Source organism: Rhea americana, unplaced genomic scaffold (genome assembly GCF_003343005.1).
Source record: "Rhea americana isolate MKP2758 unplaced genomic scaffold, rheAme1 scaffold_584, whole genome shotgun sequence".
Taxonomy (NCBI): domain Eukaryota; kingdom Metazoa; phylum Chordata; class Aves; order Rheiformes; family Rheidae; genus Rhea; species Rhea americana.
In genome coordinates this window covers 52,480-67,329 of record NW_028186739.1, presented here as the reverse complement: position 1 = coordinate 67,329, position 14,850 = coordinate 52,480, and the positions used below count along the sequence as shown (strand labels likewise).

General features: G+C 48.0%; 1 protein-coding gene across 1 annotated transcript in view; it reads right to left on the bottom strand.

The window, feature by feature from the left end:
- The window catches only part of CLPB (ClpB family mitochondrial disaggregase), a gene marked incomplete at its 5' end in the record, with an annotated part of 90,954 nt that overhangs the window by 26,585 nt on the left and 49,519 nt on the right, over positions 1-14,850 (bottom strand). Inside the window, 2 exons of the mRNA XM_085319404.1 lie at positions 4,954-5,068; positions 11,466-11,563. Of these exons, the coding sequence (XP_085175530.1) occupies positions 4,954-5,068; positions 11,466-11,563 (213 nt within the window). The remainder of the gene's footprint in view (positions 1-4,953; positions 5,069-11,465; positions 11,564-14,850) is intronic.

The window sequence follows — 14,850 nt, the reverse complement described above, 5'->3', positions numbered from 1 at the left end:
CTGCAGTGCTTTCACTTTATTTCGTACATCTGTAACAGCGTAACTGTAGCGCTGCGTCTCWGAGAGGCCCTTCAGCTTGCTATTGAACTGATAAATTCACTGTATTACTTTACACAAATCAATACCCTAGCAGTTATCAGGGGTTGATGTGACCGAAATTGGTTTCAGCCAATTTGTGAGTGTAATAAATGTCCATTTATCAAATCAATTCATTCAGTGGTGCTTCTTAGACCGCCCAGGCGCAGGGTACCACAGGGGTGAGCGTCTCCTGGTCCATTCCACCGTGGGACTGCTCTCCTCTGTCAAGGCTCTGAAGCTACGGATCACACCAAGAGCTGGCTTCCCAGTTTGGATTTCACCAGCTCAGGAGTCTCTTACGGGATCTGCCACAAAATCCTGAAGAACCTGCTRGCCGAGCCCCACTTGCAGTGCTTCCAAGATGCAGAAGAAGAACCTCAAACTGGATCAAAGATGCTTCCTTGGAAAGTGTGACCTGCCGGAGTTAGGACGTGTTCCAAGTGCTCACTCTATTTAGTTTACACTTGTAGGCAACCTGCCTCAGTAAAACAAGTGCCTATGCACACTAAAATACAGGACTTGTAAATAAATCTACCTCGTCCACACAGAAAACAGCTTCCCTGGGATCAAAGCAAGATGATATCTCTGCTCATCTATTTTCCTTCAGCTCTGAAACTCCAACTGTTTTCAACAATATTACTGCTCAGTATGTTCAGAATTTGAAATTTTATAATTAAAAAGTGGACTTTCTSCACTCACCTTTATTCAAATTCTAGACATGAAAAAATGAACAATATTTTTTCTCCCTCTCTCCTTTTTCAACTTTAGGAAGAGTCTTAACACAGATTACTTCAATCCAAAAGGCTTAGAAAACCAACACTGGAAAACGGTGGTTTTGGAACCGCACCTCTCTGCCTGGCAAATGTCAATATGTGTAAAAGGAGGTACTCTTTCTCTGGCTGCATAGTTAGGATATGAGATCACAAGATACGTACTTTTACAAATATGTTCTCTTTTGGTTTATAATCTTAGACAGGAGATTCTTTCTGYTGCATCCCTACGAAGTATGCCTTGTTTCACCCTGGTGTGTCTGTATATTCATGTGAAAAGGCAAACGAAAGCTAACCAGATTCAGAGTATAATAATTTACGGAAGAGCCCTGGAAACACAATCATAAGCCTTTTAGCTGTTCGTTTGCATGAACTGGCTCCATTAGCTGCTGGGATCACAGGAACGACCTGCCTGTTTTTTCCTGACGTGTTACAAGATGGAATACTTCATCTGGATTTTGTTAAGCTGAAGCAAACATCTTCGCCCGCACAGAGGACAGCATCACGCAGCCGCAGCCGAACGGTCTCCTGTTAGGCAGCAGCATCCCCGTTCGGAGCACGAGGAGGAATACTGACCCCTCGGAGACGGCCCGATATGATCGCGTTACATCATCCAGCATATCACAGTCCTGCCATCATCTGCCTGATTTTATGTAACAGAAAAGAGAGCAGTAGGTTTCTGATATATTTTGTGGAAAGGACAGAGAAAAGCTTCCTGCCTCCCTGGCAGCAGTGCTGAGTTAGTGCTCGTGTGATGAGGGCMGGGGAACATGCCGCAGCGCAAGAACCCTGACCGTCGCCGTCTCCGTGCATCCCCACACCCGGGACCCACGCAGGAAACCCCAGGGCTCCCATTCCCTTTGTATCCTTGCCTGAGCCTCTCTGGGGACTGTTTGGATCACGCACTGGGTGAGAGATTAAATCAGATTATTCAATTAAGGYAGCAGTTATAAATTAAACATAACAGCCAGGCTTGGTAAATCTTGAGGCACGTTATGCAGCAAGTCTCCTAGTCAACACACTGTATGAGCGAGCGCAAAACAGGAGGCACGTGGAGTCCACAAAGTGGCAGCAAAAACAGCTGGGAATAAAAAATAATAAAAATAGATAGGAAGTGCTCAGAAGGAAAAAGTCATGTTTCTAAATTCACSCTTCCTGAAACAAAATAACAAAAAGGGGCAGGAGGGAGAGGGGAGGAGGGGACAGCGACTCTCTTGCTACCTTTCGGTCTGATATCCTGAGGCTGCGGGGGTATCAAGCACATTCCCTATAATTCAATAAGAGAAACCTCCATAAAGGCAGCCACTTTAATGTGCACAAACACCACCTGTGTCAGAAACAGGCACTACCCATTAATCAAAGCTTCCCAATTAGCCCATACTGCTGCCCCCAGGCACAGCCACTCTCAAAACACAGAGGGTGTCTGCTGTGCTTGCAGGGGGAGAGCTTGCTCTTTGCAGGGCTCTGMGATCGCAGAGGACTCGTCTTTGTTAACTCCGCTGGTATGTTTTTTGTATTTAAGACAGCCCGTTGCACACAGTTCTCTCCCCACCTCACCCTGGTCTTTCCTAACTGTCCATTTTTCAGGCACTATATTAGGATACATGCGTGGTTTAAGGAATTATGAACAGGATATAAGGGCTTTTAGGCCCTGGATTGACAAATTGGACCCAGCCTAGCTTGCTGGTAACGGAGTCTTGATTTCCTTACTGTGTTTTAATGTCCAACATGAAACAAATTGCTCCTGAGTTTTGAGCAGTCTAAATACACCCGAAGAGGCTGTATCAAGCTTTCCACACTTGYGACACTAAGGAAACCCTGCAACAGATAAGCAGAAACCTTCACTTTCCTTCGATGAGCTGTGATGCACTGCAGCGCGGGCAGCGGGAGGCAGGCAGCGCTGCTTCCCAAGGTCGTGGCTGCCTCGCACCTCAGCCAGCTGCAGTTTCAGGCTATCTGCAGAGTCAGACTGATGCCACAGACTCACATTTTGCAGTGGTAACGCTGCCGGAGCTGTGGCAGTAAAAGGAAAGCAAGACTTGCGGAGAGAGATAATAGCGTTTATTAGGCTAACTGATACAGTTGGAAAACATCCCCCCACCCTGCTCCACAGATGCTCAACACCCTTTTCTCTCAAACTGCCTAATTGATTAACATAATGAAGTTAAGCTCAGAGCAACTGTCTGTACTCATCTGAAATCTGTGGCTTCTGTTTAGGCCTGTGTGCCTAAAAGCTGGTCTGTTTTTTCCCCATCTCCATCAGATGGTCTAACGAAAGGCATTACCTCTCCTCCAAACCTTGCTGCACTCTGGTACGGTTTCATCACAGCCACAAGAGGCCAGGCTCCTCATTCATTCGCTGGGCTTATTTATTTATTTTTTTTATAGTGAAACTTAGAATTTGAAGTTCAGGAAAAACACCTCAATAAAAAGGCACCAGTACCCTAATTTTGAACGTGGGGCCAAGGGTTTCTAGCAGATTGAAAAAAGGAAACACTAGGTAACTAAGTTTGCACCAGCCCTGCACTATTTGCAGCATACTTACAGACATAAACCACAAAGTGTTTTATTGAGTCTGTAGCACAGACGACTAACGCTGCTTTCCAGCTAGAAAAGAACAGAAGCAGACTAGCAAAAGCAGAGTGCTTTAAAATACAGTCTCCTAAGGAAGTGTGTCACACTGCAGCCCTCTCTCTTTGCAGTGGCCATAGCAAGAGACAATGATATCCACATACGTGTATCTGTAAGGGGCTCACAAATACAGCAGGGGAAAGTTACAGGAACAAGCTACCGTCAAAGGGTTTTGTTTTAACGTTGTCTTCAGTATTTACTGAAAAACGCTTCCAGAAAGATGAAGATGGAATGAGCTCAGGAGGCAGATAACCCTTTGGTTAGCTATTATCCACCCTCCGCCCCCGCAAGGCTGGGTACCTTACGACTAACACCAGATGCACTCTGAGAACTCAGGATCTTAACTCCCGCTGAGCAAAGCGGGACCAGAYTCTGAACTGCCGTTGAAACCAATGGGCTCTGAGGCTAAGAAGAGCCTTGTGTTGTCAACTGCAGCAGCCTCAGCTGAGCAACTGCTTCTTCAGCAACAATTGCTTCTCTCGACACAAGAACCAGAGGGCACTATGCAAAATTAGCTGGAGGCAGATTTAAAACACATAAAAGGATGTATTTCCTCACCGGCTATGCAAATCCCAGCCAAAGGATGCTGCAGAGGCCAAAAGTTTATGGGAGCTCCAAAGAAAACAGACAAATTCACAGAGGAAAAATCCCTTGTGGGCTGCTACACACAAAGATGTAACTTTTGGCTCACTGTGTTCCTGGATTGCAAATTGCTGGAAACTGGGAGAAAGTGGGGAAATAGCACTCTGCATTCGCCTTGCACTGCTCCCTGTGCTGTTACCAGTGACAGGACACTGGGCTAAACTGCCCTTTGCTCTGTCAGAGCAGACACGGTCAGAAAAGTACAGCCGAAGGACGTGTTTGTGTTCTCTTCAGAACAGAGCCCCAAATCTGTAAGGGATACAGACAAATTACCGAAAGCAGTCTGTGTGCGAGGGGTTTATGTACATGCCTGCAAAACTGCTAGAGAATCATTGATGAATATTCTTAAGACCAAAGGTCTTGTTAAAAAGACCAGTGGTCTTGTTCTATCCATGCTCCAGTGTCACCAAGTTCAGTCTCTATATTTTCAGTCCTTTATCTGAGAATTGCTTTCATGCTCAAAGGTGCGCACTGCAAATCTCAGTGAATAACTTTGAGCTTCCATGTTTAGTCTAGAAAAAATCATCCCAAATGGAAGGGCTGGTAAGCCTCTAACTCCAGTGCCTGACAAAAAAGCATCTGTTAATCATCTATATTCAGTTCGTTACCCTTTCTCAGCTGCATGTTAAAAAGCCCCTCCTGTGACAAAGAACAAATGTGCTCTCTCTCTCATGGCCACGAAGTATCTGCTGGACCTCACTGTGAGTCACTCATCCACCTCTATTAACTGCTGTGATCTGCTTGAAGGTAGTCCCAGATCATGGCTTTAGGAAATAGCATATTTTCTCTGTGGAGCAGAAGTTCTGGGAGAGAAGCGAGTGAGGGATCCTACCTGCTCCCACTGTTGCTATTGCACTCTCTTGACCAATGATGTGCTCTTTTAGTCGTTGCTCCAGGGGAAACCTCCGGCGTTCTTCTATCTCTCTCCTGCGCTGCTCTTCCTGGAACTGTGGAAAGGAAGAAAATTTTAGGACCAAAATGTTTTTCTAAGCAACAACAGGAACAACTAGTATCCATATAGTTTTTCCCACAAGACCGCAAAGCCCTCTATGAGTATATACGATACACCTAGACATGCAGACTTTTTCTTCCTATCACTGAAAAGCAGCCAGAGCGAGTGCAACTCGGAAAGAGTCTAGAAGCACCAGCCTCAGCTCTAGGTAAGTTAGAACAGGAGGAAATTTCTGAATCTCTCAGAGAATGGAGGCTGASGTGCATGGGAGTGGAGAGAGCTTGGCTGGCAAGTGCACTTTCATGGGCAGCAGTCAGAAACTTGGGTTTTGCATCTGGTGTGAAAAATAGTTTATTTGGGAAGGTATCACACTGCTTCTATAAGAGTGCTATAGAGAGCAAGTCAGGACTATAGTATTTATGGGCAAGAACAATGATATTTCTCAAATTTCCCAACGAGATGTCAACTAATTATAAGCTTGCTTATTTTGAAAAGTAAGAGCTTAACTATTCTACCTATATTTGTTTCCCCATGTTCCAAACATCTTCTACTCAAAGATTTCAACTCCCTTAAAAGCATCGGTGAATCAAACTCTGTAACGTTTCAGAAAGGAATGGAAGAGTGCTGTCCTGGGAGGCTGGGCAAATCAGACACAATTGCTTTGCAGACAAGCTCACAACAAAATGCAGGACAGCACAGGAAAAAACCTGTTTAGTTAGGACATTTACTTTCCTTCACCTCCAGGTCAGAAAGAAGCAGGGTCTTTTAGGGCTAATGACTTACGCATTTTTTCCATCCAGCTTTAGTTTACTGCATGTGGAAATAAAGACTGAAATAATGCAAAATATAATACACTGTATCTTTGCATCTCCTCCACATACAGAATCACAGAATAGTTGGGGTTGGCAGGGACCTCTGGAGCTCATCTAATCCAGCTCCCCTGCTCAAAACAGGGTCAGTGCAAGCAGGGTTCCCAGGACCATCCATGTCCAGTTGGGACATCTCTAAGGATGGAGACACCACAACCTCCCKGGGCAAGCTGTCCCAGTGCTCAGTCACCTTCACAGTGAAGAACTGTTTTATACTCTTCGGTATCCTGTGTTCCAGGATGCCTCTTGTCCTGTCACTGGGCACGCTGAGCAGAGTCTGGCTCTGTCTTCCTTACACCCTCTCTTCAGATATTTATACACACTAGTAAGATCCCCCCCGAGCCTTCTCTTCTCCAGGCTATACTCATATGGTTTGTAGTGTGAGTAACTTGTGCACACAAATGATCCAATCATTTAAACTATCTCCCAGCAGGGGAAATAAAAAGAAATTTATAAGAAAATGAAACCAGTATCAAAAGTCGTGCTGTCATAGCCAGAACAGATAAAACCTGTCAGCCAGGGTGCCAGTGTTTCCTGGGCTGGTAGTGACTCTGACAGAAGTTAAAAAAAAATAAATAGCAAACAATSCAATTTTGGCTGATGCTATCAGTTGAGTGTGTAACAGAGATGCCAACAGTCCTGATCCTCATATGGAGCARTAACTTCTCTGTAGATCCCAGTAGAACATCACTTGTGGGACAGAATCCAGCGTGTCAACAGTGTCTCTCCCCCAGGCTTCATATATATCACTAGGCTCAAAATACTGCTCTTTCTATATATCTGTGTCTTTCTGTATGTCTTGCCAAATCTTTTCTTCCTCCCTCCTCTTCTGTCTTTTTCTTAAAGCACAGAGAACATAACCTTTGTCGTCATAATACTGAATGACTAGGCTGGGTTTATGGACAGATGGGAAGCCATGCACAAACAGCAGGAGAGGATGCTCCTCTTCTGAAAAGACCTGACCCCCCCGTCTCCTCCTTGGAAGACCAACACAGTAAAAGGCTCTGGGCAGGAAGCAAGCCCACTTCATGTGTAAAGGACTGCACCAGTTATAGTGCTTTTTCCAAATAACTGCACTACTGTTTCTGTTTGGGCTCCAGAAACCCGCCACTAAAATGTGGCATCTCTTCTGTGATGACGTGGCCTCACTCCTAGGAGCTGCTCTCCGGAAGCTGCAGAGGCATCAGGTATCTTTAGCACCAGCTGATGCAGGCAGTCAGGTAATGCTGCCAGCAAGGAGCACCCTGGACCAAGGGCACCTGCCACAACCCATGCTGACAACAGAGGACACAGTAAAAGAGGAAAAGCCACTGTGAAAAATGTTATTTTAGATCAGTCTGGTGTACCTGCAAGTAAAAAAACCCACCAATAATCTTAGATTTTGCACTGTATTGATCAACCAGAAACTATCGCTTTTCCTAAGTAAGAATCTCTTTTTCTATCTTTTCAGAATGACTGTTTGAAATATGGAGACTTTTTTTGATTTGTTCTGTTTTRTTTTGTTTTTCTGCAAATTGTGATTTCAAGTATGAGAGCAGCTGCAGTCTTCTGGCTAGAGCATCTGCACTGCAGCGGAGCCAATCTCTCAGGAGAGAATGGAGATGACGGTATTCTCAAAAGTCCTGCCTCAGTTGGACAGGAGCACAGCATCCAGCTCGTGGCCCTCCTCACCTCCCAGCTGCCTGAAGGATCTACGTGCCGTGGATGAAGGCAGTGCATGCATACAGGTCAAGGCASTTGTCATGGCAGTCATGGCAGTGCCTTGGCCAGAAGAACCCTCCTTCACTTGAACTTGAGCTCCTAGAGACCCTTTGCTCCACTCCTGTCCTGTTATGCACAGAAGTGTGCTTGCCAGAGGAGCTCACTGAACAGATGAGACATGAGCTTTACCCATTTCCTCTTCCATTCCCCTCTCTGTCCTTCTGCACAGGTATGGATCTAACTTCTCCTTCCTCTTTCCTACTATCTGGATGCCATGTGCTGCCAGGATCAGCTATTGGAGCAGCATATCTGACGCAGGTCTTGCTCTTGCCAGACAATTTCTGCTGGACGAGTCAGACACAAAGAGTGCCTGGCCTTGTTTGCATTTGTTGGTAAAGAAACCAGCAGCCAGAGAAAGCAACATGCCCACATTTTGCAGTACTAAATGACATCAGTGGGGATTGTGTTTTCACCCTCAGAAAATTCATCTTCAGTTCTTTCGATTAAACTTTGGTACATCACTGGCATTTAAGTGAATTACACCGATGTTACATGCACTGAAAGAAAGGCAAAGACTGGTATTCTGCTCTAGTGTTGAAGGCAACTGAACTCTGGCGTTCACCTGTGCGAAGAGGTTCTGCGATGCGATGCCAAATGCATGAGGAACAGGCTGTTCTTTTTAATAAGAGMTATGCTCTATGAGTACTTTGTCAGACCTCACCTTGAGATAATAAGGGCTGGCTCTCTGTCACTAATATGGGCATGGTAATCATGCTCACTGGCTTTCATTATTCTTTATCCAGTATGGCACTCCTCCCAAGCATGATTACATTTACGGGAAAATATTCAGAGGGAAGAGGTGCAAGAGCACAGCACTAGCAGAAAATCTACAACTGTGGAGGACACTATCTTTCACATCATATRAAAGGCATTTTAAAAGATTAAATGAAAGGATGATAAGCTTATATTCAGCTGCAAAACAGGTCAGGGACATAAACCAAGCTATAAAAATATGACAGTCTTTGGGGACTTTGGGAATGATTCTTTCTCAGGAAGGGCAAACACTGTCTTCAGGTAACTCTTGTGGGTTTAAAGAAAACACTAAATTGGCGTTCACTGCAAGGCTCTTCTACCCCTCGTTCTATGTGATACAGAGTTGTGTGCACAGCTTAGTGAACGGACACTTTTCAAACAAACAAAAGACATTTTCATATCACACATGCTTAAATTGGAACCAACCACCAGAGGATGTTCTGAATGGAGTAAGACAGAATACACTTGAATCACAACTAGATGTTTGTTTTCTTTAAAAGGACCATCACAGGCTATTAAACATGATGATGCGGACACAAGCTCCAGTTCAGTCCTCATACCATTGCTTGTCAGAAGATGAGGTGGGAGCCTAGGGAAACCGCAACCATCTATTAGTCCTGTCCTTCTAATCTTCCTTAAAAATCCTAGCAGCAACTACCAGAGACAGGAAATGCCACCAGCTGGATCTTGCTGGGCCCAGTACAGCAGTTCTTTTGATTCAACCAGTTTATAATACTCAAAACAGAAGGCACTCGTTGGAGAGGCTAAAATGATGGTGCTGAGTTACGGGCTGAAGAGGACTGACATGTTCCAGAGTTTCAGGCACGACGCTGAAAGGAGAGAAGACTTCCAGGAAAGCTTGAAAACTCACAAAAAAAAAAAAATCAGCTCCTGACTGGTCTTCTTGCGGGCTTCCCAGAAGGAAGAAGAGTTGAAAAAGCAAAGGAAGAATCTCAGAGCTGAGATGAGTCTTCCAGTCTCAGTTCTGGGACTGTTTTAATTCCAGTTACACATACAAGACTCCAGTCTCAAGGGCCACTCCCTTACATGACAGCTTATTTAGACTTCACCAGATTGTTTAGCAACATGAACTAGATCAAGAGTCCTAAATGCCAAGCAAGAGCTGTCTAGTATATGGAAAGCACACACAGATTTCTTTTTTTAAAGAAYAAATGAAATCAAAATAAATTAAAAATACATATGAAAACTCCTTGTTATTCTGTCACAAGGATATGTAAATAAAATCTATGTGATGTGCCCATCCAGTAATAGTTCTGCCAATTCATTCTCTAGCAGTGATTAAAATGAGCAATAAATTCTCAAAGACTCTCGGTGGAATGCAGATACTGGGGTGGATGCAACCCTTGTAGCACCATATCCCCCCAAGCTGAATATTCATCACAAGCTGGCTCGACTGTCTTATGTTTTATATACAAGTATAATCATTTTCATCAGCAACATTTTTATAGATATATTTCCTTTCTCTCCTCCATCTATTAGTTAAGCACAAAAACCAATGCAGCTTTTCAAACTGTTAGGGGCAGGTTTTCTTGCCAGTGCTGGCCTCCAGAGACCACTTAACCAGCAGATAATTTTTCCGCTCTTCCTCAAAGATTTCAAGTGCTTTATTCTCAACTTTCCTTCCTTACAACTTCTGAAGAGCTCTCCATGCAAGCACAGCTCACTGAAAGCAGTGCTTCTAGCTAACACAAGAAGCTATCAGCTCTGCAGAGAACAGCCCCATTCTGTTTTTCCTTTACCATGATCAAGCGTGGAAAGCACAAGAGGGAAGAACGTTGTTTTCCATGCTTAGGGCAGCGGTTTACCACTTGGGGAATCCAGTTTTGAATTCCAGCTGCAGTAAGGATTCTCCTGGGCAAGCACAGACAAGACGAGTTTTGACTGCCCGGATGACATAATTCTTGGTGACATCTATTAAACATACTAAACACCACAGTTTAAATTACTTTCATCTTCCAAGCATAGGCAAGTTCTTAATCTCAGGTTTCAAGCATGCAAATTCACCTTCCAGATCATCAGCAAAATCTGTACACCAAAATCTAAGGTACACAAGCCATGTTCGAAACCACRAGCAATTCTGTGGCACTAATAGGGGCTATCAGCTCTGCAGAGAACTGTGAGGGGCTGCAAGGGCGGCTGTGAGGCTTAGTGCCCTGGCTGACTTGAGATTCCTGAAGAGAAGGTACGCAAGAGTCATCACTGTTGTGACTGCCTCTCCTAATGACTGATAATTAATTGCTCTTACTTAAACAAGACCTCATAACCAGGAATTTTAAATACTTCACATTAGACTGTAGATCCCTCATGTCTAACGATTTGCAGTTTTGTTGAAATGAGCTTGAAAACAGATAAAAAGGTGGTCAGGCTTCCCCGATCCTGCTAATCTGTAAGCCTATTTACTCCTGAGGTGTTTCTTAGAACCACTATTGCACATCTGGTTATTTTCCTGCTTGCAAAAAAAGTGACTCATTAAAAGGATATGGTGACCTCCAGCCCACTCAAAGAGAAACTGAGGCTGAGAGGGATGAGATGAAGTTTACAACCAGACAGCAGAAAACAGTGTCCTTCTGTCTTAGACAGGTGCTCATGAATACATGGATATCAGGCCCAAAACTGGACTCTTAATTCTAGGGTCTGGTTCTATTTTCAGGAATTTCAGAAAATAAAGTAGAAATGGCATCCTGATTTTACTGTATTTTTGCCTAAAGGATACAGAACAGTATTAATGGTCCTATGTATCTCACTGCCAAGGCACAAACATTAACATGGAAGAGGAAGGCCATGAATACAGCTAAAGAAACTTCCAAAGTTTAGGGCTTTTTCATTATGTATTGTGCTCCTTTACAAATACCTCCTTCAAAAAGCATGAAATCTTGGAAGTACAGTAAGGTACTCCTTGACTGCATGGAAGGAATTGCACCAGGTCCTCTTTAAAATTGTCCYTGTAGCAGAGAAGGAAATACAAAGTCACCTGAATTTCAGGCTCACCTTTGTCTCTGATGCTTTCAGAAGTTTCATGACCTCCCCTTCACGGGCGTAATCCAGGGGTGTGTGGCCCATTTCATTCTTCTGCAGGGGGTTGGCACCTGATGGCAGRGAAAAATTAAAAAAAATCAAGGGATCAGAGTTCAGTCTTGAGACAGAATAAGCATGAAGCACATCTTGTGACTCCCGTGCTAGTCGGTGTCCTCTTCTAACCTTTGCTCCAAAGGGTACTTGGATCAGAAAGGGACAATGTACAACCAGCAGTTACATGCTCGGGTGTCCAGGGAACAAGCAAAGGGAATTGCCAACTCCCAACAATTGGCTTGGCAGGGAAAAGCTGCTGTGGGGGATGAAAGCACATGGGATCACCAAAAGAAAATACAGCCTCACAAAAGCACCAGCTACTGACCCTCTGGGAGGCAAACGGGACCCCCGCAGACTCAATTGGACACGGTGCCCTTCCTCTCTTTTACTCTAAGCTGTAGCTGCTGAGATGGTTGTAGTCTGCTCAGCAGCTGCTACCTCATGCCACAGGAGTGGCTGCATTTCTCTCCTGGGGAAAAACCACCATTTTCTTTAGAATTCAATTAAAAAAAAAAAGCAACAAAACCCAGAGGCTGAACCATTGGAGGGAGTCGCATGGGTCCCTCACAGAAACAAGCTCACAGGGACACAGCTTCCTGTCCTGCCATCTTCTCAAGCACACTGGGCGGCGGAAGAACGCGCGCAGCCCAGCTGGTCCCAGTCGCCGTGCTGGGAAGCACTGGGAAGTACGCAGCGGCAGCCTTGGCCAGGGCAGTCCACGGTCAGGAGTCACTGACMCGGGGCAACAGCCAAAGGTGCAACCAGGGTCCCGCAGGATCGGTCTCCGGGCCTCGGCCTCTCCAGGAGCATCCCTAGGGCAGAGAGAGACYGAGCACGAGCGCTGTGCGCACACGGGGCTCCACAACCGCCCCCGCCGCCGAGCACGGCTCCGGGAGTGAGCATCGGGCCCGAGGCCCCCCGAGCCGGAGCCGGAGCTAACGAGCCGCCCCGTGCTGCCCGGAGCAGCCGAAGCCGGGGGAAGAGGCCTGCGAACCGAGAGCCCCTCGTGCTGGGCGCTGATCCGACTCGCAGCCCGCCCGGCCCCCTGCAAGCGGGACGCGACCAGAGCGGCAGGGCTACCGGAGGGCGGGCTGCCCGCGGCTGCGCGCTGCTGAGAAAAACGTAAAGCCGTCCCCGCGCTGCTGCRCTACGGCCCTGCCCCGCGCAGGGGCTTTATAAACCTCCCCCCCGGGCTAGCCGGGAAACGCAGGAGCAAACCGGCTGCCCTGGCACGCGCAGGTCGGGCTGCAGTCCCGCTTCCAAGATGTCGGAAAGCACAGAGCACCACGAGCGCTCAGAGAAAGCACGCCGCGATCGTAACACGTGCAAGAACTGAGAGGCCTCTGCCGTCATGAAGCGGAGAGACAGCGAGATTAGCTATTTCTAAGCATTGGCATCAGGGATCTATATTTGCTTACAGAATGAAAAATGTGCTCCATAAACATTCGACACAGAGTAATTTCTATTGCAAGCCTTGTCGCTGCAAATAAAGAATATGACCGAGACAGGTGAGATTACACACGGCCGGGGCTGGCCACTCAATATCCTTTAAAGAGACAGSGCTCCCCGAACCCGCCCCCGCGCTGCCGGCCTGCAGCGCGGGTTCTCGCTCCTCCGGGCAGCGGGGGGGGAGCGCTCGAGTCCCCCAGACGATGCCATCCTCGAGGCTAGGCCTGCCTCCGTTGCAAATGAAGGCTGAGGGTTCGTTCGGCTTCTCCCTTCGCCCGGATCTATCAATAACGGCTATCCAATATTGGCCTAATCCCCCTGTTAATGGCTTTGACGACTTGACTAATTGCTGCAATAATTGATAGAACCTGACTCGTACAACTGGTCGATTCCAACCTCAAGTACCGGCAGCAATAAAATATTACGCCGCCATAAATAACGGTGTCACTTCGCTGGCTAATAGAAGGCAAAAGTGGCTGCTAGCTCCGAAGCGCCCCGGCCTGACCTCCTTCCCCTCCTCGGCACGTCCTGCCCCGGAGCCGGGCAGCTGGCCCCAGGAGCAGCGCGGCTCCCGGCAGGCCTCCGCGGCCTCCGCAGGAGGCAATCTGCCGCCTCCCACCAGCCGTCCGCGGCCGGACGCGGACACCTGGGCGGCTCCGGGGGCGGCGGGAGCGGCCGGCTCGCCCCGGTGCCCCCCGCCGCCGGCGGCAGCGGGCCCCGGCTCCGAGCGTTTGATAAATGGCCCCGCCGGCTCGCTCCCCGCACCCGCGCAGCGCCGCGCAGCCCGAGCAGCTGCGCGCGGCCGCTCATCGGGGAAATATGTTTCTGTCGGCGGTATCGAAAAAAGTTTAGCGGAGTGACAGGCCTCGATTTTTCAAATTTTATTAATTCCATCCTCTTAACAATTTGTCTTGAATTCCTTCAGATTCTGGATGACTGTCAATAGCGCCGGTGCCACGGCGGGCACGGCGGCCTCGTGCCGGAGGGAGGAGAGGGGGCCGGACCCCCGCCTCCGCCGCGCTCCCTCCTTGCCTGCTCTCCGCGGCCTCGGGAAGCCCCTTCCAGGGAGCCTGGCACGTGGGGTCCGGGATGGGGAATCGGAGCGCTGCTCCGGGTCCCAGCAGCGTGCCGGCTCCAACTAGGGGCTCGTGTTAAAACCCATTTGGGATCTGAGCTGAACTCCAATCCTAACTGCTGTTAAAATCCAAACTGTTTTATCCTCTTCATTACTTCATCACGGGTTAAAGCAGACCCATGCCCTCCTGCTGCCTGCTGCCCCGCAAGAACGCCTCCCAGCGCCTCCGAGAGCCGCAGCGGGGCACCGCCACCGCTCCGGCAGCCCACCAGGCTCTTCTGCAGTCTCCGGGGCCAGGGCCGCCAACGTCGTAACTGAGGTTCCCAGCTAGACTCTGCTCTTGCAAACATCTCACAGCACCAGTCTGGCCATCACAAAGGCATTTCTGCAAGAGAAAATGCCCGGGCTCCTTGAGGTCCCTCCACCTCACCCAGGTCCTTAGACAACCTTCCCTGGCAAGGAGAGCGCCCGCACCCAGCCCTTGCCCATGGAGCCGGCAGCGTACGAGCCTGTCTACGCTGACAGTTCAGCACGGAGCCAAGCCCTCGGCAGGGCCAAAGCCGTCCCCGGTCACCACGGTGCAGGCTAAGGAGCTGCCGCAGCCAGGCTCGAAGTGCTCTCACGGGTGGAGCGGTCTGAATGTGTCCAGCCCCGGGCTGAGCTTGTGCCTGTGCGACGGTCAGGCAGGGGAGGGCCGGGAGCGCTGCAGCCCCATCGGGCAGCAGGGAGCTGGACCCGGCAGGAGGGCACCGAGCCTGAGCCAGCAAAACGGATGGCAAA